The 27822-nt window shown below is 38.7% G+C and overlaps 1 protein-coding gene across 1 annotated transcript; it reads left to right on the plus strand.

The window, feature by feature from the left end:
• The first annotated feature begins 2441 nt into the window (after nt 1–2441).
• ANKRD22 (ankyrin repeat domain 22) lies at nt 2442–27813 on the plus strand. Its single transcript, XM_090279262.1, has 6 exons — nt 2442–2725; nt 20743–20934; nt 21983–22090; nt 24574–24651; nt 26874–26972; nt 27244–27813. Exons 1-6 carry the CDS (start codon nt 2705–2707, stop codon nt 27319–27321), a joined length of 576 nt encoding a protein of 191 aa, XP_090135388.1. The 5' UTR covers nt 2442–2704; the 3' UTR covers nt 27322–27813.
• The last annotated feature ends 9 nt before the right edge of the window (nt 27814–27822 follow it).

Genomic DNA, 27822 nt, shown 5'->3' on the forward strand with positions numbered 1-27822 from the left:
TTATTTAAAAATATCTAATTTAAAATATTCTTAAGAAAATATTAAGAATTTTCCTTAATTCTTAATCTGAATGCATGACAGTGCTTTTTTTCTTTTTCTTTTTTTTTGTAGAGAAACATCTTCTATTTGTGTGACATGTTCCAAAACAGATCAGTAAGTAAAATAGATTCTAGAGAAAATGGCCCTGTGCACAGCCCTATCTCCCCCAAAATAACCCTGGGGATGAATATTACCCCTTGGGCTCCTATGGTATAAAATTTTTTGGCAGCTCAGTATTTATCATCATGTCTGTGTTCAGTATACCTAGGGTGCAGCAGTGGTAGGGGCCCGGTGATCTGCTAACCCTCCCCCCACCACAACTCAAACATTTCTGCTCCACCTCAGAATCCGGGACTAAAATACAGAGCAAGAGGGCCTCTTTTACTGAGGTGCTGGGCAAGGCTGAGTCCATTACTGTGCTTTGAGAAAGACGAAGGGCATTTTATTTGGCACTTTAAAAATAGAGGAGTGAGCAGATTGGAGAAGCCAGGGAAGGTACCAAAACTGGCAGAAAGTGTCTTGGCACTTTCTATGGGTGTTTACGAGGAAAAGCATAGCAAACAGGGATAAATTTTGCTGTTCAGGGTCTATGGCTTCTCCACGGATAAGAATTTCCAGATTTAGAGTCATCCTTCTCCCTGGTAGAGACAGAAGAGACTTTTATAAATGGAGATTTCTTTTGTAATTTTAAATGTTCCTTACAACTGGTTAAATTCTACTCTATTTTCAGAGACCCTCCTATATGTCTACAGTCTCTCAAAAACAATCAATTCAAAATAATCTTTAGGCCAAAGAATCATATTTTAGAATAGCATATCTTGCTACTCATCAAGATGCAGTGAAGAGCCAAGATGCAGAATAATCCAATTAGATGAATTGTGATCCCAGCAGAAAATTAAAGAAACCTCTGAGTTCCATCAAAGAGGAAAGAGTTTGGAGAAGGAAGTGAGCAGCAACCTTAGGAGAGAGGTAGAGAGTGAAGTGTTCTGTTACGAAAGTTGGTTAAGAGAGGTTACAAAAGAAGCTGAAAGGGGGTGATGAAAGATTTGCCTAACAAAGTGATGGACTCAATGGACTTAAATGCCTTAAGAAACTAAAGAAATACAAAATTAAAGCAATCCAAAGAGGAAGTCAATTGCAATCTTAGAGGGTACTGCAGACTTTCCGTCTCCAACAGAATTACCAAATTCTTAAACTCCTACCAGCTTGGCCCCAAGTCCAAGTCTATATAGTAAAATATGTAATTCTTGTTATAACAATTATAAAAATGATTCATCTGTGATCAGTGGAGTAGGAAGAATTTCCCTGAACAGGCTCCGGATACAAATTCTGGTTCCTAACCTTGGCCACTAAAGAACCTGGCTGATTGGAACAATCATGTCAGAAAGCTTGGCATGATGGAACTCTTTCTTTCATGCATGTGTATGGATATTTTAACATTTTGCTATGATTGTGTTAAGTTCAGAGAAAAATATGTGAATATGTGATATTTAGTCTATAAAATGTTTACAGTGGTTAAGAGATTTGGCATATTAGTATGTTTGACCAAGTGGCCCGGTGATTCTATTTAAAATGTGTAAATAGAGTAATTGATTTTAGACTTACAATTTTTAAATTGAATATTAGAAACTAATTTGGCTAAATCTGTAAGCAGCATTAGAACGTTTAAGATGACTTAATATGTATTCTGTTAGTATAATTCATTAGATTTATAAGGCCATTTAATTAGCTGGGAAAGTATTACCTGTTAGGCTCAGAATTGAAGTGCCTAGAAAGAAGACTTAAATATAGTAATGTTGTAAGTGTAATTTAAACCTTTTATGATAATTTAATTAACTAGAATGTAAATGGATTGATTCTTCAAAGAGTTTAGTTTTTTTTCAATTAGAGTTGCTCAAACTTTACACAAAGATACCTTTGAAAGTGAATATGAACATATTTATGTATAGGAAACATTATGTTTTTATAAAAACATAAAGTCATAATAATTTATGCATATGAACAGAGTAATATATGTATAACAAACTTATAAATTGACCTTAATTTATTATTTTAAATAGTTTATATTAACCAACAACATCAAGGAAGAAAAAACTTATCTGTACTTAAAGAGAGAAAATAATCCATAGCGACAGTTTTGAAGATTATTTTTCATGAAGGTCAAGCAAGCCCTATGCAGACATATGGTTCTAAAAAGCGAGCTTGTGGGTCTCTAGCCTTTCCCAATAGCCTCTGAAAACCAGAGTTCAATGAGGAAATGTCCTAAACGCAGTACCCTATTTTGAACTTTGCGTTCTTCCTGCCAATATGGGAACTTTTCTTTCCTCCTCAACTTTGCTTCTTTCTTTCTACTTGCTACCACTGGCAGAGCAGGTATGACTCAGAAACCGGTTTCTCGGGGTTGTTTGTAACATTAGATGATGCACCGCGTGGGTCATTACAGGGTAACTAATGCCTTTGCTTCATTGGGTTGGGCCCTCTACAAGGTGGTGTTGCTGCCTGTGTTGCTAGAAAAGCACTCACAGGTGCGGAAAGAAAGCGTTTGCCGCTGACCTGAGCCTCTGGGATCTTTTTCTTTGCCGGGAAGCATTTTTATATTAATCAGAAATAACCTCTGGAAGATTCAAGAAGCTGCGCAGGTGAAGTAGGTCTGTGAGGGACCGGCATGGGAATCCTATACTCTGAGGTATGTAATCTTCCTGAAAATTAGACCCGAAAGCTGTTAAAAACTGCTCATGGTTTTCAAATGTAATTTCCTATTCCTGTTAATGTGTTTCCTTTCCTTCTGTTTAACTTTCTGTGTGAGCATCAAGTCAGAACAAAGTCCTGTGTATTAATCTTTCTGACATTTTTATCTTAAGGCAAACTGTTTGGCAATTCAAAAAAGCTACATATAAACAGAAAGGAATACAACACATTCATGATGTCCACATGTTTGCAGGGGTAATTTGGACCTTGCAAAAGTAGAGTTTGAGTCGTGCTTTTCTGAGGTAAAACATCCAGAGGAAAAGTGAAAATTGTACCTAACTGGATTTTCTAAATGTACAAAAGATAGACTGGTTCTTTTATGGAAATGCATGCACAGAATAATACCTTTCAGCTTGGTGTTTGAAAGGAAGTTTAACTCTAGCAATTATTAATAAAGACTTTTTTCTATAAGAAGAGAAAGAAAGCCAACAGGTTTTTAAATATATTTTTGAGTTCTTTCTTTTCACATCTGATGGATACAAAAATTTCTTTGTCCTGTATTGAAAGTAACCTATTAGAATCAAATTGATTTTTAACTACATTTCAAAGGAGTACCAGTGAGTAATGCTTAAACAAATACAAGAGATGTAATGGCATTATTATTCACTATTTGTTCCCTCTAACACATTAACCTGTTAGTCTGCATTGCATTGCCGATGCTCAGCAGAACCTCATTGGGTGTTTCTTCTAGTACTAAATTCAGTTTCTCTGCATTCGCAGTTATTTCTAATACCGTGTGTGTGTGTGTTTGATTAGTTTATAATTCTTTGATGTCTTGCTCAGTGACTTTGGTCTGGTGAAGAGGTCACATAGAATAAAATGACAACACTTGTAATGTTCTAAAATGCTACTCTAGTAACTCTCAAGCTCAAGATTGCCTAAGTGTCAGTGAGAAAAAATAGTTTAAAATGCAGTTTCAAGTGCCCCCACTCCAGAGAGAGCTTCACACAGTCTGTGGTAGTGTCTGGAAACCTAATTTTAGAAGAGCATCCTGATGATTCTGATGTAAGTGATCAGTTTACCACTGGTGGAAGAGAAACACTGCTCTGGGCTAGTGCTTTTCAAATTTTAATGTGCACACTGATCACCCCAAGATCTTGTTTAAATCTTGTTTAAATGCAGATCCTTATTCTGCAGGGCTGAGTGGGGCCTAAGATTATGCATCCCAGATCCTTGATGCTTATGCTGTTGGTCTACACACCACACTGGGCACAGCCAGTGGATAGCTAGGCTGCTGTCTAGGCCCTGCGAATAATTACATTAAAAGAAAAGTCTTTACATGAGCAATGCAATGTTTGTTGATTGTGTGTTGATTTTGCAAGTGGTTGAGTTGAGTCAAGGCAAGGCAAGGCAAGGCAAGACAAGACATGTTGAATTACTTACAAATATCAATGAAAATATGCCCAGAAGTGGAATATATGCTTCACTTTTCAGATATATTGAGGACAATGCAACTATGATTTACTATGATATTTAAAAAAAAACAAATACAATAACCACACACACACACACACACACAAACACACACACTCACAGAAAAGCTTGATTACCTAGAAGATCATAGGTAGTTATTCAAAACTCATAATTAATGTTGAAACAAAAATAGTCTAAGGTAGTATTGAAATAAATGTGGCCATGCATCTCATTAGCATAAGTGGAAGTAAAGTCTAGGCTTTTCCATTTACTTATGCTTACTGTTTACTTACTCTTGTATTAGCAATATGAAATACCCCAAAACTCAGTCATTTCCAGAAAGAAAATTGTTTACCTTTTTTCAAAAATAATTTCTCAATCATCAGAATTCCCTTTGATATCAGCTTCTCTTTCGCCTCATCCTCCTTCTTCTTCTTGTAAAAGAAGCCATAAATGAGGGTATGGAAAGGTACTTGCAAAACCAGTTTGGGCAGCAGATTTGTGTTAAGAGTGAGTGTTGAGTCTTCCGTCATGAGAGCTGTTGCAGGGATGCTGCTGCTGGGATGGCTGTGTTCGGGTGCGTTTATTGTACTGTCTCATTGTATTCCAGCAGCCCTGAAGCCCGGAGACGTCCCCTTAGTGTGAGGGGTGCTCTCATCGAACGCCCCACAGAGATCATCCAGTTTGGCTCATGGGTGTAGACACTTCTCATTTTCGGTTGACAGATTTCATGGTATCCCAGAGCAATGGATTTTAGAGTTACACTGGTTCTGCCAAAGATTTAGAAAATCATTAATATCCCCACACATCAACTTCTTGATACATGGACTAAAACACTGTGCTGATAAATGTCTAGACTTAGAATAATCTGACTTCAGTGATGCATGAAAGAGAAACAGCTGAAGAGAAATGGATTCTTTTATATTAGAGAAAAGTTGAGGTTACTTCTTCTACTTGCATTTGGGAGTTACATGTGAATGGAAAAAGAAAGAAAAAGCTTAGCTTCACCCTCTAATATTCTGATGCAGAACCTCTGGGTTGGAATCCTCTGTAACATTCCTCCATCTATCATTTTAAAAAGGCTGAGAAGCTCTAGACTAGTCTCTCAAATACTTAAACATAATCTACTCATCTATCATGTACCAGTCTCTCACTTGTCCTGTACTAATTACTTTGCATTTCCTTGGTGTAAAGGATGTGAACCACTAAATAAGAACAGGGCAAAAAACATCCCGTCCTGCCCCATTCCCTCAGTCTATACTGCCTCGATGTAACTATTTTTATTCAAACTTGTATTAAAGTTCAACTTCCCACTTGGCATGTTGATAGATTGATAGAAGTTCACTATACCTGTAAAGCTGTAGGGGTGGAAAAGAATCCTGTTTTGCTCTCCCCATCTTGGATGCATTGGCTGGGGCCCTGTAACATAGATGGACAACAGAAAGATTAACAAGAGAAAGACAAACGAGTTTATTAACACCTGCACCATGCATACATAAGGATTGAGTAACTCAACAGGTGGTTAGAACCTGGACTCATATAGCATCTTAACAAAAGAACAATACATTTATCGTGGCAAGATAGGGGAAACAGACTTTGAGTTTCTAGGAGGAGCAGATTATGGGAAGGTAAATATATATAGGAGTTAATGGAAGATAAAGGCTAGTTGGCAAATTTTATTATGTACATTCCTTTGGTTTCTTCTCTGGGCTAACAAGGGTAACTTTTGTCCTTCCTGTTAAAGAGGGAAGGGGGGAACACCTTCACAAATTTATGTCCTGCTTTTAGCTAAGTAGCTGTAGGGCGAAGAAATTTCCTTGTCTCAGCTTCTTCTCAATTGCCTTTAGCTCACAATAATCTTTATGCTGAGAGGTGTGTTTTGGGTTAAATATTCTGCTACCCTTCAGAGCCTTGCCTTGTTAGTAGTTATGATATACATATATGATACCACATATATGTATTATATATGCATGATAGACATGATAATATTTAAAAATTGAGGTATAATTGACATAACATTATATTAGTTTCAGGTATAAACTATAATGATTCAATATTTGTACATATTGCAAAATCATCACCACAATAAGTCCAGTTAACATCTTTCACCATACATAGTTATAACTTTTTTCTTATGACAAGAAATTTCAAGATCTATTTTCCTAGTAACTTTCAAATATTCAATACAGTATTTTTAACTATAGCTGCCATGTTGTACATTATATCCCCAGGACTTGTTCATTGTATAACTGGAAATCTGAACCTTTGATCTCAGATAACCACCGATCTGTTCTCCATATTCATGTGCTCCAGTTTTTTGTTTGTTTGTTTTGTTTTTATATTCCACATGTAGGTGAGATCATGCAGTATTTATCTTTTCCTGTCTGACTTATTTCACTTAGCACAATGCCCTCGATGTTTCAGCATGTTGTCATAGATGGCATGGTTTCCTTCTTTTTATAGCTGAATATTATTCTATTGCATGTGTCACATTTAAAAAGATACTTCACCCAAGAATATGTTTATTAATCTGAGAGAGAGAGAGGAAGGGGAGAAAGAGAGAGAGAGAGATTCACATGACCGAGAAACATTGATCAGTTGCCTTCCATACGTGCTCCAACCAGGGATCGAACACACGACCTATGTATGTGCCCTAACAGGGAACCAAACTCACAACCTTTTGGTGTATGGTACGATGATGCTCCAACCAACTAAGCTACCTGGCAAAGGCTGTGCCACATATTTTTATCCACTCATTCATCAATGGGCATTCACATTGCTTCTGATATGTTTTTAAAAAAGAAGGAGATAATGAGGGAACATCTCAGAGTTTGGCCTAACACCTGCAATGGAGGATTATGCTTAGAGCTCAGTGAGGGAACCTGACTTGGAATAATCAACCTCAACTCTGTAAGCTGAACTTTTAAACAGGGTTGATTCATTTAAACCGTTATTAAACATTTATGTTAATACTATTTACAATTTGTTTGTAAACTTACATTTATGAGGCTGTTATATACCTGGCCATGTTCTAAACACTGTATGTGTATTAATACACTTCATACAACAACCATATCCTTATTTTACGAATGAAAAAAAGGAAGCCAAAATAGTTTAAGGAACTTTTCCAGAGTTATGAAGCTAAAAACTATATGAGACCTATGTCTGTACATTCAGGGAAATTCTGCTTACATCACTGATGAACATGCAAAGTTATTTCTCTACTTGCTGTCTCAATAAGGGCATCATACTCCAGGAAGGAGTTGGTCTTAACCACTCTGCTATTCTTCTGGAATCCTTCTCCACTAGGATATACTATTTCTCTTTTCTCTTAGTGAAAAAAATGGGGTAAACTATATCCACATTCCAATGAGGTACATTCTACTCCTACTTTGAAGATGAGAAGCATTATACTGCAAGGTATTGAAAAAATTGGGAAAAAGGAAGATATGTAAGAACTTAAAGAGCTTAGGAATTTGTGTTTAGCAGACCTATCGAATCTTCTATAGATACTTGACTCTATCAGCTGGGGAGACTGGCTTTAAAAGAATGTCTTGAAAATCATATCATAATGATGTATCTCTTTTAGACTTTGGGAAGGTCTAATGATAAGGTTATATATGAGCAGAGGGATATACAACACACAATATGCATGCACATACATGCAATATACACATAGCATACATGTACATGCCCATGCACACACACACTCTTAATCTTTTAGGAATGGATCTATTTTTCAGATGTTACTATCGAAAAAGAGTAAATAGTTCAAAGAACAGAAAGATTGTTTTGAAATATACAGTATCCAGAGAGTGCAATTTAGGTTGAACAGATCTTATTGGGGGAGCTGGTACAGTTGAGGAGAACTCAGGGAATACAGAATGAGTTGTGACTAATGGAAAAACCATTGGACTAGAAATCAAGAAAACCTATAATTTAGTTCTGAGTGTGCCAGGAAGTCTATGGGACTTTGGGGAAGTCATTTAACCTCTCTGAGTTATAGTTCCAATATTTATAAAACAAGAGAATTGGGTGAGATCCTGTTCAGTACTTAAAATGATGCCTTTGCATAATATGGAAAAAAGAAAATGCAAGATAATTGGAAAAAAAATTGCCCCCACTCCCTAAAATCTTGCCAGCTCTTTCTTTCTCTACTTTGTGTATTGACTCTCTAGCATAATTTGGCACTCTACATTCAAAAAGAATACCAGGGGGCTTCCACTCCATTTGGTGTTTTAAGTCTTTCCTTGTATAAGTGATTTTACAAATTATAATGTACTAAGTCACATTTCAGAAAGGAAATACTTTAACGTATAAAGAGAAACCAGCACTGATAATCTGTAAACACTTATTCTATCACCCCATCCATTTATTTAATCAACAATATTTATTGATTGCATACTATATTCCAGGTACATGCTAGTTCCTGGTATATAAGTGGTCCTTGATCTTCTGGAGTTACTAATGTAAAAAATAACTATAGAAATGAAAAAATAATAATTATAAGTAGTGAAAAGAAATATCAAGGAAGCAACAGCATAAAGAGAAAATATATAAGAGGGGTAGGGAGGGTATATATATATATATATATCGTCGGCAGCCGTCCGTCTCGAGAGACGATGGTGTAGCTTGTTAAGAGTCTATCTGCACCGCCGAGAATGGTTGTGCAGTCCGACTCGAGAGTGACACGGTATCTGTCTCCTCCCGTGTTGAATCGACATCTTGCGATGACGCTGGAGTGTCCTCTCCAGTGAAGCTGAAGCTACAGAGCCTGGGCAGGGTGATATGGAGGGTCTGCTGTTGCCCATGCAGCAGACCCCCCCCTCTCTTCGCAGCTGAAGGGTCCAAGGGAAAGACGGAGTCAATACAGCTTGGCTTCAGGTGCGCCGCAGGAGTTGCCGGTGTTGACTACAACGTCAAACCGCCTTAGGGACTCCGGCTCCGGATTTTCTGTCGGGGTTTACTCCCTTAGCCTTTCCCCTGAAGAGGTATGCCGCAAGGCAGCGGAGGTTTTTTGGAGTCAGAGTTTTCCTTCTCTGATGTGCCCTGAGTGGAAGATCGAACCAGCGACACTTAGCTCGCAGGCCGACGCTCAATCCACTGAGCCAAACCAGCCAGGGTCATATATATATATATATATGTGTGTGTGTGTATAATTAGATTTGACTTGAAAGGCTTCTCTCAGGTAGTGACATTTGAGCTGAGCTCTGAGAAATGAGAATCTAGTCTTGATAAGAATGGGAAAAGAGTCTCCTAAACAGAGAAGATGTATGTATGAAGAATTCAAAGCAAGAAAAAGTTGGGCCTATTGTCCAAAGAGTACCGTCTGCTGGAGTAGCTCCTGAGAATGGTTTCTTAGTTCTTAGAGACACAGGACCATTTTTCACCTATCAGATTGATGAGTTCAAACAGGTGAAAATAGTCTGTGGGTGTGGGTAATAGGCCCTATGTACATTGGTGGTGGGAGAATAAAATGGCATAAACCCCAGGAAGGGCAATTTGCAATATCTGTCCAGATTACAAATACACATCTCCTTTGTTCCACCAATTCTAAATATAAGAATCTACCTTATAGAAAAACTAACAGATTCCAGAATATATTACAATAGCAAATATAGAAAATATCAAAATGCCTATCGAAAGATGACAGAAAGATGTTTTGGGGTTAAACAAATTAGGTTACCTGCATATAATGCAATATGATGTAACTATAAAACAACATTTAGCATGTACTTTATGTACAAAAACACTTTGCTAAATTAAAAAAGCAGTGTCAAAAGTGTTGAGAGTATGCTATCATGTGAAATGAGTAGAGTAGATAAAACTATATGTTCATATTTGCTTTTAATACCCCTTACATGAAGAGAATCTGTAAGAATAAACAAGACAATTCTATTACTAAAAAGATAGGAGTAATAGTAAGGCTTTTTATTGCACATTTTTTCAGTGTTTTAGTTTAAAAAACCTGTGGATATAACAATTTTCTATGGTCTAAATGTTTGTGTCATCCCCCAAATTCATATGTTGTATCCTAACCCCTAGGTGATGGTATTAGGAGGTAAGGACTTTGGGAGGTGATGAGGTCATAAGGGCAGAGCCCTCGTGAATGGAATTAGTGACCTTAAAAAGAGGGCTCCAGAGAGGGCTCTCACCCCCTCAGCCATGGGAGGAAACATCAGAGACAGCCATCTATGAGCCAGAAAACCCTCACCAAACACAAAGATTGTTGACACTATGATTTTAGACTTTCCAGCTTCCAGAACTGTGAGAAATAAATGTTTGCTGTTAATAAACAAACAAACAAACAAAAATGCTGGGCCTATCGGAATGATTGAGTGGTTTATGAAGGGCATTCTGGTGAGAGCAGGCAGTGAGAAGGTGCAATGTTCGTATAGAATTTAGACTAAAGAACTGACTAAACATTGATTTGCTGTTTGTTATCATCATTCTCTCATAATTCTAAATAATGTCAGTTGAACGTGGTCCTCCCACCCTTGGGTGGCCACTGTATGGCTGAAAGCCCTGGTGCCCAGGAGGCAGCGAGAGTGACAAGAGCTGAAGTGGGGGAGGTTGTCAGGGCCAGATCACGCAGGTCTTGTAGGCCAAGATGAGGAATCTCGGCTTTATTCTAAATGCAATGGAAAGCAATGAAAGGATTTTAGTAAGAGCAATAATATGACCCAATTAGGGTTTAAAAGGTCACTCTGGTAGCTGTGGAAGAATGAACTGGTGAACTGCACCAGGGGCAGCCGGGAGCCTGAAACGAAGCTGTTGTACTGGTGCTTGTACGAGGTTGGTGGATGAATTTGAGCTACATTTCAAATGTAGTATGATGCAGAATGGGATAAGCACCCGTGTGAGTGCCTACTGGCTTTTATTCAGCTCTAGCCGTAGAGCCTCACACAATGTCTGGTGAATATTGGGAGCTTGAGTTCTCTTAAACTGAAATGAAGAAAATAATCAAGGGCTACAGAAGCTTCTGAAACATTTGCTATGATGACTTAGTACATAAGGGAGAATGAGGGTGGAAGAGTCATGATAGGTTACAACCTGGTTCTTGAGTTAGACTAGAGCATGAATTCTAGTTCTGCTTCTTCCTAGTTAATTACAGCTCTGAGCCCCAGTTTCCTCATCAGCCAGACGGGGTAATAACTATCCCCACACCAAGATTGCTGTAAGAATTAAATGAAATGTTGGTGAAGTGCCTAGCTGTGTGCCTGGCATATCAGAAAAATTCATATTCAGTAGCTATTATAACTATTTATTTTTTACTGTTATTTGTTATTTCTTTCCCAAACAGAGTTAGTGCAAAAATACCTGTTTTGGCCCACTGAGTGTTTGGAGACATTACCTACTAAGCATTCAAATCCTGGGTCCTTCCCCAGCTCACCCCTCTTGTAGTTTGGGGCAGCCAGTATAGAGAAGTCTTGAGACTATATGTCAGCTCCTATTGGAGTCAGGAGACTATATTTGAGTGCTAACTGGAGTCAACTGGAGCCAACTAGAACTGGTTTCTTGTGAGAACTGATTTTGCCCAACTCCAAGTTCAGTGACCTCTCCTTGGTAGGGTGAAATGAAGGAGGTGGCAGTAGTTACACCACTGAAATTGACAAACACCATGAAGAAGGTTTTCTTCACAGGTCCCCCCACCCCCTTGGCTGGCAGTTACCTCTCTGGTGGTCTTAGGTAGTGGAAAGGTACCAGGGCTTTTGGTTTGATACATTGTATCAGCTAGAACCCACTCTTCCTCTGCCCTTTCTCCTCACCATTGGAGGCAAAGGCTTTCTTGCCCGTTCCCAGTCTTCCTCACCATGAAGGTCTGAAGTGTGGCAATGAGGCTTCTTTAGCTTCCTGGCAGTGAAGGCAACATTACCTCTCAAGCAGACCTTGTTGGAGAAAGAATAGAAAACACAGACATAGAATTAAGAGCCCACTAATAAACTAACTTTTCTCTTCAGTGTCACAGATTACTCTTGTCTTTGCTTATAGCATTCCAGCTATTCTGAAATATTCTATGTTCTTCTGTCTTTATATCTTTACTTTTAGTTAGGCCAAGTCATGCATCAGCCCACACATCACCTCCTCAGAGAGGCCTTCCTCAATCACTAAGTCTAAAGGGACTGTCTCCTAGCCCAGGCACTCTACCACATATGTTTTTTTAATTGCAGTTATAATTACTGAAATTGGGCTTAATGTTCCCCGTTTCCTAGGGTGTAAGGAACCTATGATTTTTGCCTGGTTTTCAAAATCTTGTTTCTCTTTGACTAAAGGCTCATCTGCATACTCTCACTTCTTTTGCAGACCTCTCTCCTCACTTCTGTCTTTGAGCCCCCTACTTCCCACCTTTCCACCTTTCAAATCGCATTGTGTATCCTTCAAGGCACAGTTCACAGTTCCTATCTAAGAAACCTCCTCGATCTCTTCTACCTGCAGCAAGAACTATGTGGAACCTCAAGCTGCTCATTGGCCTTTTGTCAGTAGGTTAAGTCTAGTGTCCCGAATTAGATTGTAGCCTTCCTGAAGTGACTAAGTGATAAGCACCCAGGATATGGATAAAAATCTCTCTTTGATTGACACACTGATCCAGCTGTGACCTGGCTGGGGAAGTTAGGTTAGGGAAGGGCTTGAGGTTTAGTAATATGTAATGTGAGAAACAGGTCAATATTTTAGCTCAGTGGTTCTCAACCCTGGCCAAACAGTAGGGCTCTTTTAAAATACAGGCCCATGTCCCACTATTTACCAATTGAATCAGAATCTATGGAGGTAGGGGACGGGGGAATTCATGCTATTTCTAAGTTCCCTGGGTAATTCTGAGGCATCATTAGGGTTGAGAACCACTGCAAAGGTCAAAGAAACTAGCCCCCACTCATCATGAAAGCAAAGCCATAATCAAATGCTGCAACTCTTACACTCCTACTGGGTAAGAAGTAACTGAAACTCTGGAAAGCTGGAATATCAGGAACAACTTTTTTAAATTGAATGTACTGAGGTGACATTGGTTAGTAGAATTATATAGGTTTCACGTGTACAATTCTGTAATACATAATCTGTATATTGTATTGTGTGTTCTATATCCCAAATCAAGTCTCCTTCCATCCCTGTCTGAACAACTTTTTGTACACTTTAGTCTTCCCACTAAAGGGTCAAGGACTTGGTGCTGAAGCCCCAACCCCGTCCCACTATCCCAGACCCTAAGTTTTAAGCAGTGTCTCTTGGTAACACATGACATATTCAGCATGCTGATAATTCGGTCGGCAGCCGTCCGTCTCGAGAGACGATGGTGTAGCTTCTTAAGAGTCTATCTGCACCGCCGAGAATGGCTGTGCAGTCTGACTCGGGAGTGACATGGTAGTATCTGTCTCCTCCCGTGTTGAATCGACATCTTGCGATGACGCTGAAGCTACAGAGCCTGGGCAGGGTAATATGGAGGGTCTGCTGTTGCCCATGCAGCAGACCCCCCCTCTCTTCGCAGCTGAAGGGTCCAAGGGAAAGACGGAGTCGATACAGCTTGGGTTCAGGTGCGCCGTAGGAGTTGCCGGTGTTGACTACAACGTCAAACCGCCTTAGGGACTCCGGCTCCGGATTTTCTGTCGGGGTTTACTCCCTTAGCCTTTCCCCTGAAGAGGTATGCCGCAAGGCAGCGGAGGTTTTTTGGAATCAGAGTTTTCCTTCTCTGGTGCTGATAATTAATTGAAATATTCTGTATAGATTATTTAACATAATCACACTTTGCACTGCTCCAAGTATAAATATCACAGCTAGAAAAATACTTGTTATTAATTTAATAATATAGAAATATCAGAGCTGCTTGCCATGATAGACGTCTCCAAAAGCAGAGTTTCCCTTCCCACCCCAGTGTTCTTTCCCCTAATTTGGGTCTTCCCTAATTCCCAGTCTAAGGAGGGATCTGTAGAACCCTGTCTGAGGCTCAGAGGACTTGATGTTACACATTAATCATCTCATGTAAAATGTTCATAACAATTTCTGAGGAGAATTTGTTGGTTTTTGAAGCAAAATGATTCTGGTAAAGAGCCTTGTGCGCTAATGAGGTGTTTTCCCAGAAAAGGAAAGATGATATTTTTCTTCTTCTAAAAATTAAGAAATCTTATGGAACAATAATAAACACTTGTTAGGTTTTTTAAAAATTTCAACTTTATTGTATTTTTTCCATTGCCATTTAGTTCCCTTATGCCCTCATACCCCTAACAATCATCACACTGTTGTCCGTGTCCATGAGAACTTTTTCTTTTCTGCTCACTCCCTCCACCCCCTTACCTCCCCCCAACTAGCTGTCATCTGCTCTCCATCTACGAGTCTGTCCCCATTTTCCTTGTTAGTTCAGTTTGTTCATTAGATTCCATATATGACTGAAATCATATGGTATTTGTCTTTCTCTGACTGGCTTGTTTCACTTAGCATAATGTTCTCCAGGTCCATCCATGCTGTTGCAGAAGGTAAAATTTTCTTCTTTTTAAATGGCTGATTAAAATGTCCCATAGTTCAGGGTCCCCCCAATGCCTGGGCATGGACCAGTATCAGTTAGGTCCACAGCCTGTTAAGAACTGGGCCACCAGGGAAGCTCACCTGAGCTCCACTTCCTGTTCTCCTGCTTCCCCGACCAATCCACAGAGGGCAAGCGAGAGAAGCTCTGCACCCTTATCCACAGACAGCAGGCCAGCAAAACTCACCTGAACTCTGGTACCAAAAAGGTTGGGGATTGCTGCCATAATTGTTTTATCCACTCATCTACTGATGGACACTTGAGCTGCTTCCATATCTTCACAATTGTAAGTAAGGCTGCAGTGAACATAGGGGTGCTTATGTTCTTTCAAATGAGTGTTTTGGGTTCTTTCAGATATATTCCCAGAAGTGGGATCACTGGGTCAAATGGCAGATCCAGATATAAATTTTTGAGGTAATTCCATACTTCTTTCCACAATGGCTACACTAATCTGTACTCCCACCAATAGTGCAAAGGGGTTCCCCTTTCTTCACGTCCTTACCAGTACTTGTTGTTTGTTGATTTATTGATGACAGTCATTCTGACAGTTGTGAGATCATAACTCATTATGATTTTAATTTACATACCTCTGATGATTAGTGACATTGAGCGTTTTTTCATATGTCTATTGGCCATCTGTATGTCTTCTCTGGAGAAGTGTCTATACAGGTCCTTTGCCCATTTTTAAATTGGGTTGTGTTTTTTTGGTGTTGAGTTTTGTAAGTATTTTATAAATTTTGGATATTAACCCCTTATCATATTTATATGATTAATTCCAAACACTTCTTTCTAATGACTCTTTTTTCATTACTATGATTTTAGAATTTCTTAGTAAATTTTTTCTTTCAAAAAAGGCAAAAAAAATTTTTTTAAGGTTGTCTGACCCACTTGACCTTTATGTAACATGAAGGAAGGTCCCAGCAATGATTGGGTTATGAGGGATGGCAGCTGTCAGGGGAATATCAAGGCAGGGCACACATTATTCCTTCCCTCCAATTTCCGCCTTACCTGTCTAGCCCATCTTCCTTGGTGTCTTTACTGAAATCTCATGGTGCTCTGTACTTCAGTCCACTTGTTTCTTGTTAATCATTGCTGTTTTATGACCATGGCTCAATTACTTACTTGAAGTCTTTGCTGTGCCCCTCTCTCTACTGCTGCACTGCTGTCTCCTATACTCCAGGACACACTTCCACCTTCCTTGATACTGTAGCACAATTTCCCCTTTCTTTCTCATCCCTGGGGTGATCCTGAGTGACCTCAATATCCACAAACCTTCACCCTCCTTTCTTGACCTCTGTCTCTTCTACTCCAAATCAGCCACTCAACATGGCCACTCTGTCTGTAACACTTAGAATTTGGTATCTGTACCTCCTATCATAACATCTTAACTGGTCACGATTCCCACTAGATCACATGTACTGACTCTGCCCAAATCCAGCTCTGTTTCTGACTGCTTATTTTACTCTTGTTTTATCAAATCTACCAGTCTGTACCTGGTTTGTATATGTTAACCATTCAGTCTAAATTCCATTGTGAACTACTCTTCTCTTATACCCCTTGCCTGACACACATTTTTCTAATCTTTGCTCTTTGCCCCCTTCATTTCACCCATGCTACCCTGATACACAGATTTGCTAAAGAAAGTAACAAACCTATACTACAGGCTCAGCCCACTGTAGCTTCTTACTATGTTTTTACAACCTGATGCTTCAAGCAATTTTATGTTTTTATTCATCTCATGTAGACACTTTCATCATGACTGTCCCCAAAATTCCCCACCATGCTAAGAGGCTTCTTCCACTCTTGTCTCAATTTCTTCTCCTGTGTCATTAACCCCGCTCATCGAGGTAAACATAATTGCTATTAATTGAGTTATCTATGTCTACCAATTTATGATAAATACATGTTTACCTAAAGCATGAAGATGAAACCTCAGACTTTCTGGCAAAAATATGAGCAAATGTAAAGCTCTCTCTACCCCCTAATCTCTTTCTTCCCTTGCTTTGGCCTTAGAGCCAGAGTTGCCATTCTGTTTAATAAGGCACTTGCATCCATTTTTATTCTCTAGCCTGCTACCTCTCCATTCTCTTTGAGCAATTATCTACTTTTTCATAACTACCCCTTTCCATCATCACTGGCTTCTTATGTTTTAATAATTACAAGTGTAGCTAACATTAATTGAGGGTTTATTGTGAGTCAGATCTGAGCTAAGTGCTTCATCTACGCAGTCACCTTTAATACTTCCTCATAAAGAGGATGTGGTTATTAAATGGAGAAGGAAACTGAGTACAAGAGTTTAAGTAAGTTGTCCAAATAACTGTTACGTGGTAGAGTTGAGATTGGAACTTAGAAATTTGCTTTCAGAGCCTGTACTTAGAACCCCTTGACTTTGCTTACAAACGTGCAGAACGTTGGCTGGGTCCTGCTACTCCCCTCCATGTACTTGCAAGCTCGTTCTTAGCTTTCACTGCCAGAGACACCACAAATTTCCTTCCAGTCACATCCTCTAATTTTTCATAGACCATGTACTCGGACCCTTGTCTTCTGCCCTCTGCCCCATCACTCTAAAAACTGATCTCTAAATGGTCATTGATGACCAAATCCAGCAATCTTTCCTTATACAATGCTTCATTCTCTTGACTTTGTACCCCTTCTTGAAACGTTTCCATCTGGGCCATAAATTTTTCTCATGTCTCCTGCAACTGCTCTGAACACTACTTCTTTACCTCTAGGTCGGTTTGGAGAAAAATTGTGGTTCTATAACCAAGAAGGCTTGGACACCAACAGTCTCTTGAGACTGTAGGCTGTTGTTTAATTTTGGGTGCAAATGAAACCAAAAACATCTCAAACACAAAGTCGTATAGCCAGAAGATATTTTGAAGGTTGTTTTAAAATCGCCTGAAGTAAATAGAGCCAGAATGTAGGCATTCTGGAGTCATTCCCCTTGATTGGCTTCCTAGCATTGTCAACTATGAGCTGTGTGACCTTGGCTAGGAAGACAACTTTCCTCATTTTCACCTGTACAAAATGGCTCTAATAATGCTACTTAGCCTATAGGGTTGCTGTGAGGGTTAAATGAAATAAATGAGGTGCCCAGTAAAAACACATTATAATTTATTCATTTACTTATTTACTCACCAAATACATATTGAATGCCCACTTTGTGTCAAGCACATGCTGGGTGCTGGGGATACAGTGTTGTACAAGTATAGACACAATACCTGCTGTCATGGAGTTTACAGTCTAGTTGGGGAGACAGATGTTAATAACACCCATCTTTATTGACTCAGGTAAAGAGTACCACCGATGGGGAGTGGTGGGAGATGAAGTTGGAAAGACAGAATTTGTGAGATTTGAAGAATCATGTATTCCAGCTTGGGGACAGCATCCTAATCTGGTTGGTCACCACTGAAGGTTTCCAGCAGGGAAGGAAGTGGTAAGAAGCTGTTTTTGGAGGACATGTTAGAGATGAATGGGTGAGACTAAGACGTAAGGCCGATTATTGGCTAGTTAATTAGCCATGAGTGAGAATTATGAAGATCTGAATTAGTATTTTGGCAGTGAAGTTGGACAGAAGGGTTCTAAGAGTTATTTGGGCATAGAATTATCGTGGTAATTTTCCACGTTCCCACTGGTTTCCTCTACACCTCGACTTCCTCCAAGTTTCAGGAACTTTAGAGGCCAACAGAATTTATAACTCTTCCCTCAGTCCAAATGGACAGTCCCCCTGCTCCACCCTCCCCGCTTCTCATTCCTAGCTTGCCAACCAGCGCTTTTCTATTGGTTTCCTATCCTTCTCTTGTCAGTGCTTTTGACACTGAGCTTCCCCCTAGTGGAGAAAGAATTTATAACAGCAGAGATTTTTTTTCCTGCGGTTTTTACAGTTCATGCAATGAATCGCTTTATGTCTAACTGAATCATGTATATACTTTGCTTTTCAAAAACAGAAACTCTATGTCTAGGATACAAGAAGACTGGACAATCTTGAAGGATAAGATTAGATTAATACTTTAAGTAATATCGCTCCAATGGGATTGAGAAAGCACTCGGAGACATCAAGTGACTGTGCAGGAAAACTATCCACCTTCTCCTTTTCCTGTTTTAGTCAAGTCCCAGTAAAGATTTTGAGGAGCCCGAGCAAGGAGGGCTTTATTTGGTGTCTTATGGGAATGGGGACCCAGTGTTGTTGTGACTATCACAGAATATGAGAACCCAAAGGAACTTCTGCTTCACTCCTTTATTTGGTAACTGAGGTCACAGACACCCGGAAGGAATAAATCATCCATGGTCACCCAGGAGAGAGTAGCAGAACCACCACTACAACCCAGTTTTCTGACACCAGATACATGATCTTTCAGCTGCCCTGGTCATTTCTGCGTCAGCCAGACAGTACCGGAGGCACTGCTGAGCCCGACTGGTGAGGAGGCCTGGTGAAGGGAAGACTTCAGGGGAATAGGAAGGGTGACTTGTGTAATGGTGCATTTTTATTGCAAGCGTGAACCCCTGTAACATGCTCACTTCATTTTGGGGTACTGAAGTGTGCCTCTTAATCAGTTGTTGAGTTGACTTTTCTTTAGGATGTTTACTTCATGAGTAGGTCTTGGGGTTTGAAAGTATGTTACTTTTAAAAGTTCACTTATTATAATATTTGGCTATGTTAGAACATGAGTTGATTAGCAAATGTACCACTTGACCTGCTCACTGGTCTGTCTCAGCTGCTGCAAGTGCTTATGTACCCAAGTCTGCATTCCTTTAAAATTGTCTTCCTGTTGTTTAGTCTTGTGTGTGTGTGTGTGTGTGTGTGTGTGTGTGCGTCTTATATCCTCAACCAGTAAACAAATTTCACATGGTTAATAGTAAAGTAATTTATACTTTTTCTCACTAGCAACTGTGGCTGGTGCAGTGTACAGGTTTGACCTTGTTAACAACTTAAAGAATGACTTAATAAGCTCTACTAATAACTTCCTTAAACTGAGCACCATCCACATGGTGGATATTATTCTAAGTGCTTTTTTTTTTTTACACAATTAAAACCAGTCCAAAGATGTTTACTATTTGCTTACCATGTGCCCCATGTTACATGCTGGGGCTAAGGTGGTGAATTGAATCCTGTAGTGTCTAACCACATGAAGTTTATAGCCTGAACTTCAATGACTTCTCTTACTTGCTGCTGTTTCACCCCCTCCTGACTCATGTTAGCCTGAAATACACAGTTGTAAATAATTAAGAAAATAGTTACAGTTATGCTAGTTGATTTGAAGGAGTACTGGGGTTAGGAGAGACTTAGAAAAAATAAAAATCAAGTTATGATATGAAGGATGAACAAGCAGTTAGCCAGGTGAAGAGAGGAGAATAAGTGTTCTATGCAGAGAGAGCAGAGGGCCACATACGAGTAGCTAAACAAAGGCTGTTGAACAAAGGAGAGAAGTCAGCAAAGAGAGAGCACAGGGGGGAAACTGGGCAAGATCACATCTGCTTCGGTCTCACTGTTAAACTCCTATTGTGCTTTGCAAAGCTCTTTATAATGTTTTCTAAAAGACATCTAGTTGCAGCTAATTATGTAATTATTTGTATGCTATTTATCTAAAATAGGTATTTTCCCACTTTGCTAAATTCCTTGAGTACAGGGGTCATGACTCTATCCTATCACCTTGTGCTGCCCTAAACTCCTCCAATATGCCTATATTATCGTCTGTAAAATCTTGCTTCTCTGACAAGAATTATATATCTATGAACACAACACACAACTTCTTCACTGAGTCTAATCTGAAATATTGCATCCATATATTCACTCATTCATCCTTCAATAAACATTTCTGTGTGCCAAGCAATTTAGGAAATCTTAAGAGATTCTTTAGGGATTCAGTGTTTGTTCTAGACTTAACACTAGGCATAACTGAAACCAAAAATCTTGTTGATAAAGCAATATATTACTATTAGGAAACACTTGAATTTTGTTACTGGATAATGATATTTTCTTCTTTTTGTGGTTTAATTATACTTATATTTCAAAATATGCTTCTGTTTGTTCTCCTCAGCCCATCTGCCAGGCAGCCTACCAGAATGACTTTGGTCAAGTGTGGCGGTGGGTGAGGGAGGACAGCAACTATATCAACGTTCAAGATGGCTTTAATGGAGACACACCCCTGATCTGTGCCTGCCGGCGAGGGCACCTTAGAATTGTTTCTTTCCTTTTAAAAAGAAATGCTAATGTGAACCTAAAAAACCAGGTAAGGCCAGGACACAGGAGTGGGGAAATGTCCAAAGGGTAAGGTTTAGATAAGTAAATTACAATAGTTGTATTCAATACAAAGTTAAACAGTCTTTATAGTCATATGTTTAAAAACATTAAGTAGCATGGGAAGATGCACATATTCTAAATGTTAATTAACTAAAAAGCATATATAATTTTGCAGGTGCAGTATGAACCTACATTTAAAAATTTAATGATTAACTCTGGGCTGTTTGATAATAGGTGATTTTAAATTCATTCTATTATTATTTTCTTGCCTAGTTTACAAAACTTTTACAGGAAACATATATACCTTTATATTAGAAAAACAGAAAGACTTATTTAAGAACAGTGCCTCCCCAAGTAGAAGTTAACCTCCTTTTTCTCTCTGGCTTTCCCTCTCTCCTCATCGATTTGGCTGGTATGCCTGTCATGACAGCTTTCTGCAGTATACTTATTTGGGCATGTTTCTGTCTCCCTTGGTTGATTATGAGGCCCTGAGGCTTTACATACCTCACATTCCTTAGAAACTTAAGTTTATCACCTGATAAATATTAATGCACTTCAATAATTGAGTTATTTTCGTTCTTCTAGCACTGTCTGCATGCATGTAGAAACAGAAAACTTGTTATGTGGTTAAGATTCTTTTTATGAACAAACCATAAAATGACTAAGTATATACCATTGGTGATTAAGGGATAACTATAGATTTCCATAGTGAATTTATCCTATGTTTGTATCTCAATGTATTTTTCCCCCCAAATAAAATGGGTGAGAATCCATCTTTTGATGATTTGCAAAATGTGCATTTCATCTGTTATCTTTTTACACACACACACCCCAGCTTTTTCTTTAGACTGTACTCTGTTCAGTACTCTAATTAGTGAAAACCTTGACTTTTTCATCAGACATACTCCACAGGAAAAGGTGGCATGTGTACCATAAAAATGGAAAGCATAAATTAAATTTTTTGATAAGGTAGTCTGAATATAGGAAATTTGAAATTAAATATTTTATTCAAGAAGAGTTCTTTTCTTAATTTTTAGAAAGAGAGAACCTGCTTGCATTATGCTGTGAAGAAAAGATTCACCTTCTTTGATTATCTACTCATTGTCCTCTTAATGCCTGTCCTGCTTATTGGTTATTTCCTTATGGTGAGTATACTTGTGAGAGCAAAGGGTCAATGAGTAGGAGATCAATAGCATGACTGATCAAGGTTTGCTGGGCCAGTGAGATGTAAAGAAACAGTAACAAAATAAGCTCTTGGCTTGTATCTATAAATGACTTTTCCAATGTACATGTGATGCTATTGATTCAAGTAGAGCAAGAAGAAAAATAGCCAAATAAATTAATCAACAGTAAAATTATCTGTGCAGTGTTTATTTAGAAAAAGCAATTGATCTTGCTTAAGAATCATCTTAAGGAAGCACAAAAATCCTGAATATTAAAAATAAAACTTCCCCTTCTACTGTCTCTTTTTGCCCTTTTTCATGAGAGGAGTATATTTTTGTACCTATTTTTCTGAGTTTCTAATTGTTAAGGACCCACCCTGGTTGTGACTTAAAAAACAGACCCAAAGAAATGTGCAGCTAGTGGCTGATAAACACAGAAGATCTTTATAAAGAATTTGAAGCCCACCTTTCACCTTGACAAAGTTATTCATGCTTGAATGAGTCTTTGGCATGCAATAAACTTCTTGAATGAATAATGATGTAGTTGGTGTAAGAATGCGGTTCTATTATGGGTAGAAGATGAAACGAGTTTTGTTGTTTTTCAAATAAAGTGACAGCTTTGCAGTGACTCATTCACTGTTATCCATATGGTTCTCCTTCAGCCACCTTTGAAAGGTGACTCAATGGATGTGCAATTTGCTCCAGTTCAATGACCAATCTCCCTTCTCTTTGTAGCTAATAGACCGTGTGTATTAGTTATTCCTGTTAACATAAACTCTAGAACAAAGTCTACCAGTTGGCAATGTTATTACCTCCTTGGGTATTTACATTTTACAGAATTTGAGGAACTGCAATTAAATATGGTAACAATTTTGTTACTTAAGAGTTATGGGAGAGAGAAAACTATAATTCACTGATAAACAAATAATCTGCTTATATTCTTGAAAAGTTCTTAAAAAATTAGTTGAGTATTTAGTACATAACATTTAAATATTTGTAGTTTGGGGGCTGGTGGGGATCTATTGTTCATTTCCAAATATTTTTGGAGATTATGAAGAAAACACCTATGATTAGCAAGGTTCATTCAGAATTTGTTGATATGCAATCCAGCTTTCTAAGACAGTCTAATGTTTAAAAGCTGGATGCCTAAGCACAGTTACTAATTGAAATGAATAGTCTGGTTCTGATTGTACATGTATTCTATTTATTAATGGGGCCTGACATGCTTAATTTGTAATGTATGAGGAATGAATGACATGAGAAGAAATTACAGGCAAAGGGACCAGAAAGGACTGTGTTATTTCAGAAAAAGGTAGGAGAAAGTCAGCCTGGACAGTGACACAAGAGGAAAGCACAGAGAGAAGGCCACTGGATAGAGCTTCCTGGATAATAAAAGGACTGAACACCAGGACTGAGCAGGAAGAGCTGTGCTCCCTCAAGCAATGAGATGTTGCAGGGGGGAGGGGGAAACGATCAATCTGTCATGTGGTCAAAATCTCGGGGGACTAGGCAAGAAAAGTGGATTACTGAGGAGCTTTGCTAGTTTCATCCTTTTGTTCAGTCATTCAGAATGAACTTCTTATGGACCCACTGCATGCTGGCACTCTGCTGGGTGTTAGGGATAAACGGTGAGCCCAACAGGTGTAGTCTTTGTCCTCCTGAGAGTTAGAGGGCAGTGAAAAATGAGTCATTAACCAAATAAAGGCAGAAACACATGTAAAATTACCATGAAGTAGGTGGTACAGAGAGAGGTGATCAACGTTATGAGAACCTAGAAGAGAGGGATTTCACATGGCCAACTAGGTCAGGGAAAACTTCCTGGAGGAAGAGGGGCTTGGGGTAAGATAGTAAAAAAGTTTATCATTATTATTTTATTTTTTAATTACAGAGATATTTAAGATTAATTTACAAGGCAAAGAGAGGAGGGAGAAGGCTTCTAGACAGAAGGAATAGAATATTCAGTGCAACTATTCTACGACACCAGGGAGCCCGGTGGGAATGAAAGCCTAACTAAAGGCCCACGGGGTTAGAGCAAGGTGAGCCAGCAGGTGCAGAGTAAGCCGGCTAGGGACGTAAGTGGAAGCCGAAACATGTGCGCCCTTGCAGGCCAGACTGAAGTGTTCGCTTTGCCCTCAGAGCAGTGGGACATCATTGGAGAGTTTTGAGCCAGGAAGAGAAACAGCTCACTGGATGCCATTCTCAGTAGGCTTTGGTAGGTCTGGGGTAGGGCCCCAGAATTTGCGTTTCTAAGTACCCAGGTTCTAGTGCTAGTCCAGGCCCACACTCTGAGAACCCTGGGTTTACCTAATTGATATTAGAGGGGGGTGCAGAGGGGGGGAAATTTTTAAAAAGATCTTGGGCACATAGGGGTATTGGGATTAAAATGAAGCTTATTGATTGGAATAGTTCAGACATAAGATGAAAAAGTTTGTAAATAAACCTCTTGCACTTGCCATTTGTAACAGGTATCAAAGACAAAGCAGAATGAGACTCTTGTCCGAATGCTACTTGATGCTGGCGTGGACATTAATGCTTCAGACTGTGTAAGTTTGTATTTTGAGTCATTTTGAAATAATATTCGAAATGGTATTTGTAGGTAGTATACTTGTCATCTGTAAAGTTGCTTTTTTTTTTTTTTCCCCAGACACTTTTGCATTTTTTCTTCTTTTTTCTTTTCACTGCCAGTTCGGTGATCCTTAGGCTGTTTATATACTGGCACTAAACTTGTAGGAATAACATTTTTATTGAATGTAGAACATTAAACAAAACAGCTGCTCTACCATTGGCAAGAAGTTCATGAAGATGAGGGCTCTGATGCAAAACTCATTCTCAGTGGTTAAGAACCTGGAGTCAGAATGCCTGCATGTAAACCTAGGCTTACCGCTTTTTACCTATATGCGTTTTGACAAATTACAAACTTTTCCAACTCCCCGTTTCCTCAGCTGTAAAATGAGGACATCGATAACTTACACAGCTGATTCATGTAAAGCACTTAGCGGAGTGCCTGATGCATGGCAAGTGCTCCGTGAGCGTTAGAAGCTGCTAGTGCAGCCAAGGTCCCAACCAGCAAAGAGGGTCCCCATCTGTAAACTAAAGAAAGATAAGGCCAAGGGTCAAGGAAAACTCCAAATGATAGTAGGAGCAGTAATAACAACCTGTGCAGCCTCAGCTAACTTCCTGCTTGTAAATATAAGGTTTTATTTTCACCTTTTACCCCTGCGCCCTTGAACCCTTCTTCCCCCTTACGTGGTCTTAAATGGGTCAAAAATTTATTTGTAAGGAGTTTTATTTGCTTATTTGATTGAATGAAATTCTGGATGTCTGGTTCTTTACTGAAAAAGTAGGCCAGTCAAAATTTGATTCCAAAAAACCAATATTCTATTTGTAATCCCTAATTGATGTTGTATACATCTGCGTGTGTATTACCATTCTATGTTCTGTGATAGAGAAAATGTCCCTATCCCTGTTTCTATTAATTGTTTACATCATTTTACTTTGGGTTATATTGGTATCATATGTTTAAATGGAGGTACTTCTCGTTTTTTCTGTATGTGTGTGTGAGAGAGAGAGAGAGAGAGAGAGAGAGAGAGAGAGAGAGAGAGAGAGAGAGTGAGAGAGAATGTTTATGAAATGTGTGCTTTTTCTTTTATCCCAAATATAATTTTTGGATTAATTTGGATAGACTACTATTGTGAATCATAATTTTATTAACTGTGAAATGTATTAAGATATCATTAAAATTAAGTAAAAGATAATTCAAAATGTTTAAAACTTTGCTTGTGAACAAAATTTCTCTAGGGTATTTTTCTAGTTATCTATGTCTCTCTCTAGATAAAGACTTACATTCCTGTGCATGCTCATACATATATGTGCACCCAGGTACATATTTTTACCACATTTTTTCAAAAACGACCTGTATATTAAGATCCATTTTCCAAGTGTAAGTAATGCTGTGTGTTGTATTTTTTAGACTCTCTTTATTTCACATGGAAAAATTCAGAGCTAGATCTTCCATTTATCATGCCATCACTTAATAAAAAACATGAGATTAAAGCTTTATTTCCTATGATCTTAGAGGAGTTTCTAGGGAAAAAGATCCAGAGTTAATTCTGTTAATCCTCATAGTCAAGGATATTATTTCTTTACTTACCAAAACCATGGTTGTTTGGTTTTCAAAGGCAAAATTTTTAGCACAAATGCCCCATCTATAAATTTCTTTGGACCTGTAGTTAGTGTTTTAAATTAGTACCAACAGAGCAGATCCACTATTTTATAATACATAATATAAACTACAACAAACCAGGCATGGAGGACTTCTATACCGAACTGCACTGGTCTTATGAGTAAGTGTGCTGTGGTAATATGAGCACCAGTGACCTTCTTCAGACTGGGAGTTTTGATCAAGAATCATAGAGGATGATATCTGCAAAATGGCCCATGTGGAGACTCTAAGAGAAAAGATGGTGACGCAGTCAAGGTACTGATTGACCAGACATTCAGAATTCTACAAAAAAACCTTGGGATCATTCAGCATTGGCTTTTGGAACACAAAATGAGAAAGGAAGATAATGATATACAGAACATTAATAATATATTGAGACAGAAAAGATGTTAAGAACAAAAACTGTAGTTGCACATAGATGGTTGTGAACTGTTTTGCTTAGTTGTACACCACAAAATGTGAGGAGCAGGTGCTAAAAAAGCCACATTCTACCATCTGTAGAGTCTGGTGAGTGAGCCATAATGTTATTCCGTTGTGTTTCAGTACGGCTGCACTGCATTACATTATGCCTGTGAAATGAAAAACCAGACTCTTATCCCTCTGCTCCTGCAAGCCCATGCAGATCCCATGAAAAGAAACAAGGTAAGATCTTTGGACCGTGGCCTGCAGTATCTCCAGCAGTATGATCTTCTAACTTTGGACTTGTGTTGAATTAAGTTAATTGTGTCTAATGTTAACAGCAAAATTAATCATCCTCATTAAATAAAGTTATCCTATTACTGTTAAAACTTAATAACATTTAAAGCCTTTGCCAAGCCTGAAAGTCAATCAGTCTAAACTATTAACTGGACCCTTTGTATTGACATTTGATTCTACTAGGGATAAATAACTGTAATTTTTTTTTTTTGGTCAGGATGGTGAGAGTTCCCTGGATATTGCACGAAGATTAAAGTTTTCCCAGATTGAACTGATGCTAAGGAAAGCATCATAATGCTTGTGGCCTCAGATGGAGAAGTAGAAAAAGTTAAAGAAACTATGGCCTATGGGTACTCAACCTGGATGCAACCACTTTATGGGGACAAGGATGGTTGCCAAGGGTCATTTTTTTGAAGAGCTTTGTAGTCATGTCTTTGCTCAGTGGAGTTGACCATGACCCTAATTCTAGGGGAAACTCTAAAACTGTTGGAATTTCTACTTCGGTCAAAAAGGTGATGCTTCCAATTCAGTCTCTCTTGAAGAAGAGGATCAGTTATCTCAGACATTGATTTCTTTTCTTTGAAGTGTGCTCTCTTGTCTATCTCATGCTCAGGAGACACTTTTCCTCTCAGGCCCCTATAAGTGGTAAGACAAACAGAAGTATGTATATTTGTATAGAATGGTCTGTCTGTGTGTGGGTTTGCGATTCACATGTAAATGTTTCTTTGGCAAAACAACTTCAACAAAAATCCACAGAAGTTGACAAATGCTAAAATGAAGGCTTTTTTTTTTTTTT

This window comes from Furipterus horrens, unplaced genomic scaffold (assembly GCF_987537825.1).
Source record: "Furipterus horrens unplaced genomic scaffold, mFurHor1.1.pri manual_scaffold_5, whole genome shotgun sequence".
NCBI lineage: Eukaryota > Metazoa > Chordata > Mammalia > Chiroptera > Furipteridae > Furipterus > Furipterus horrens.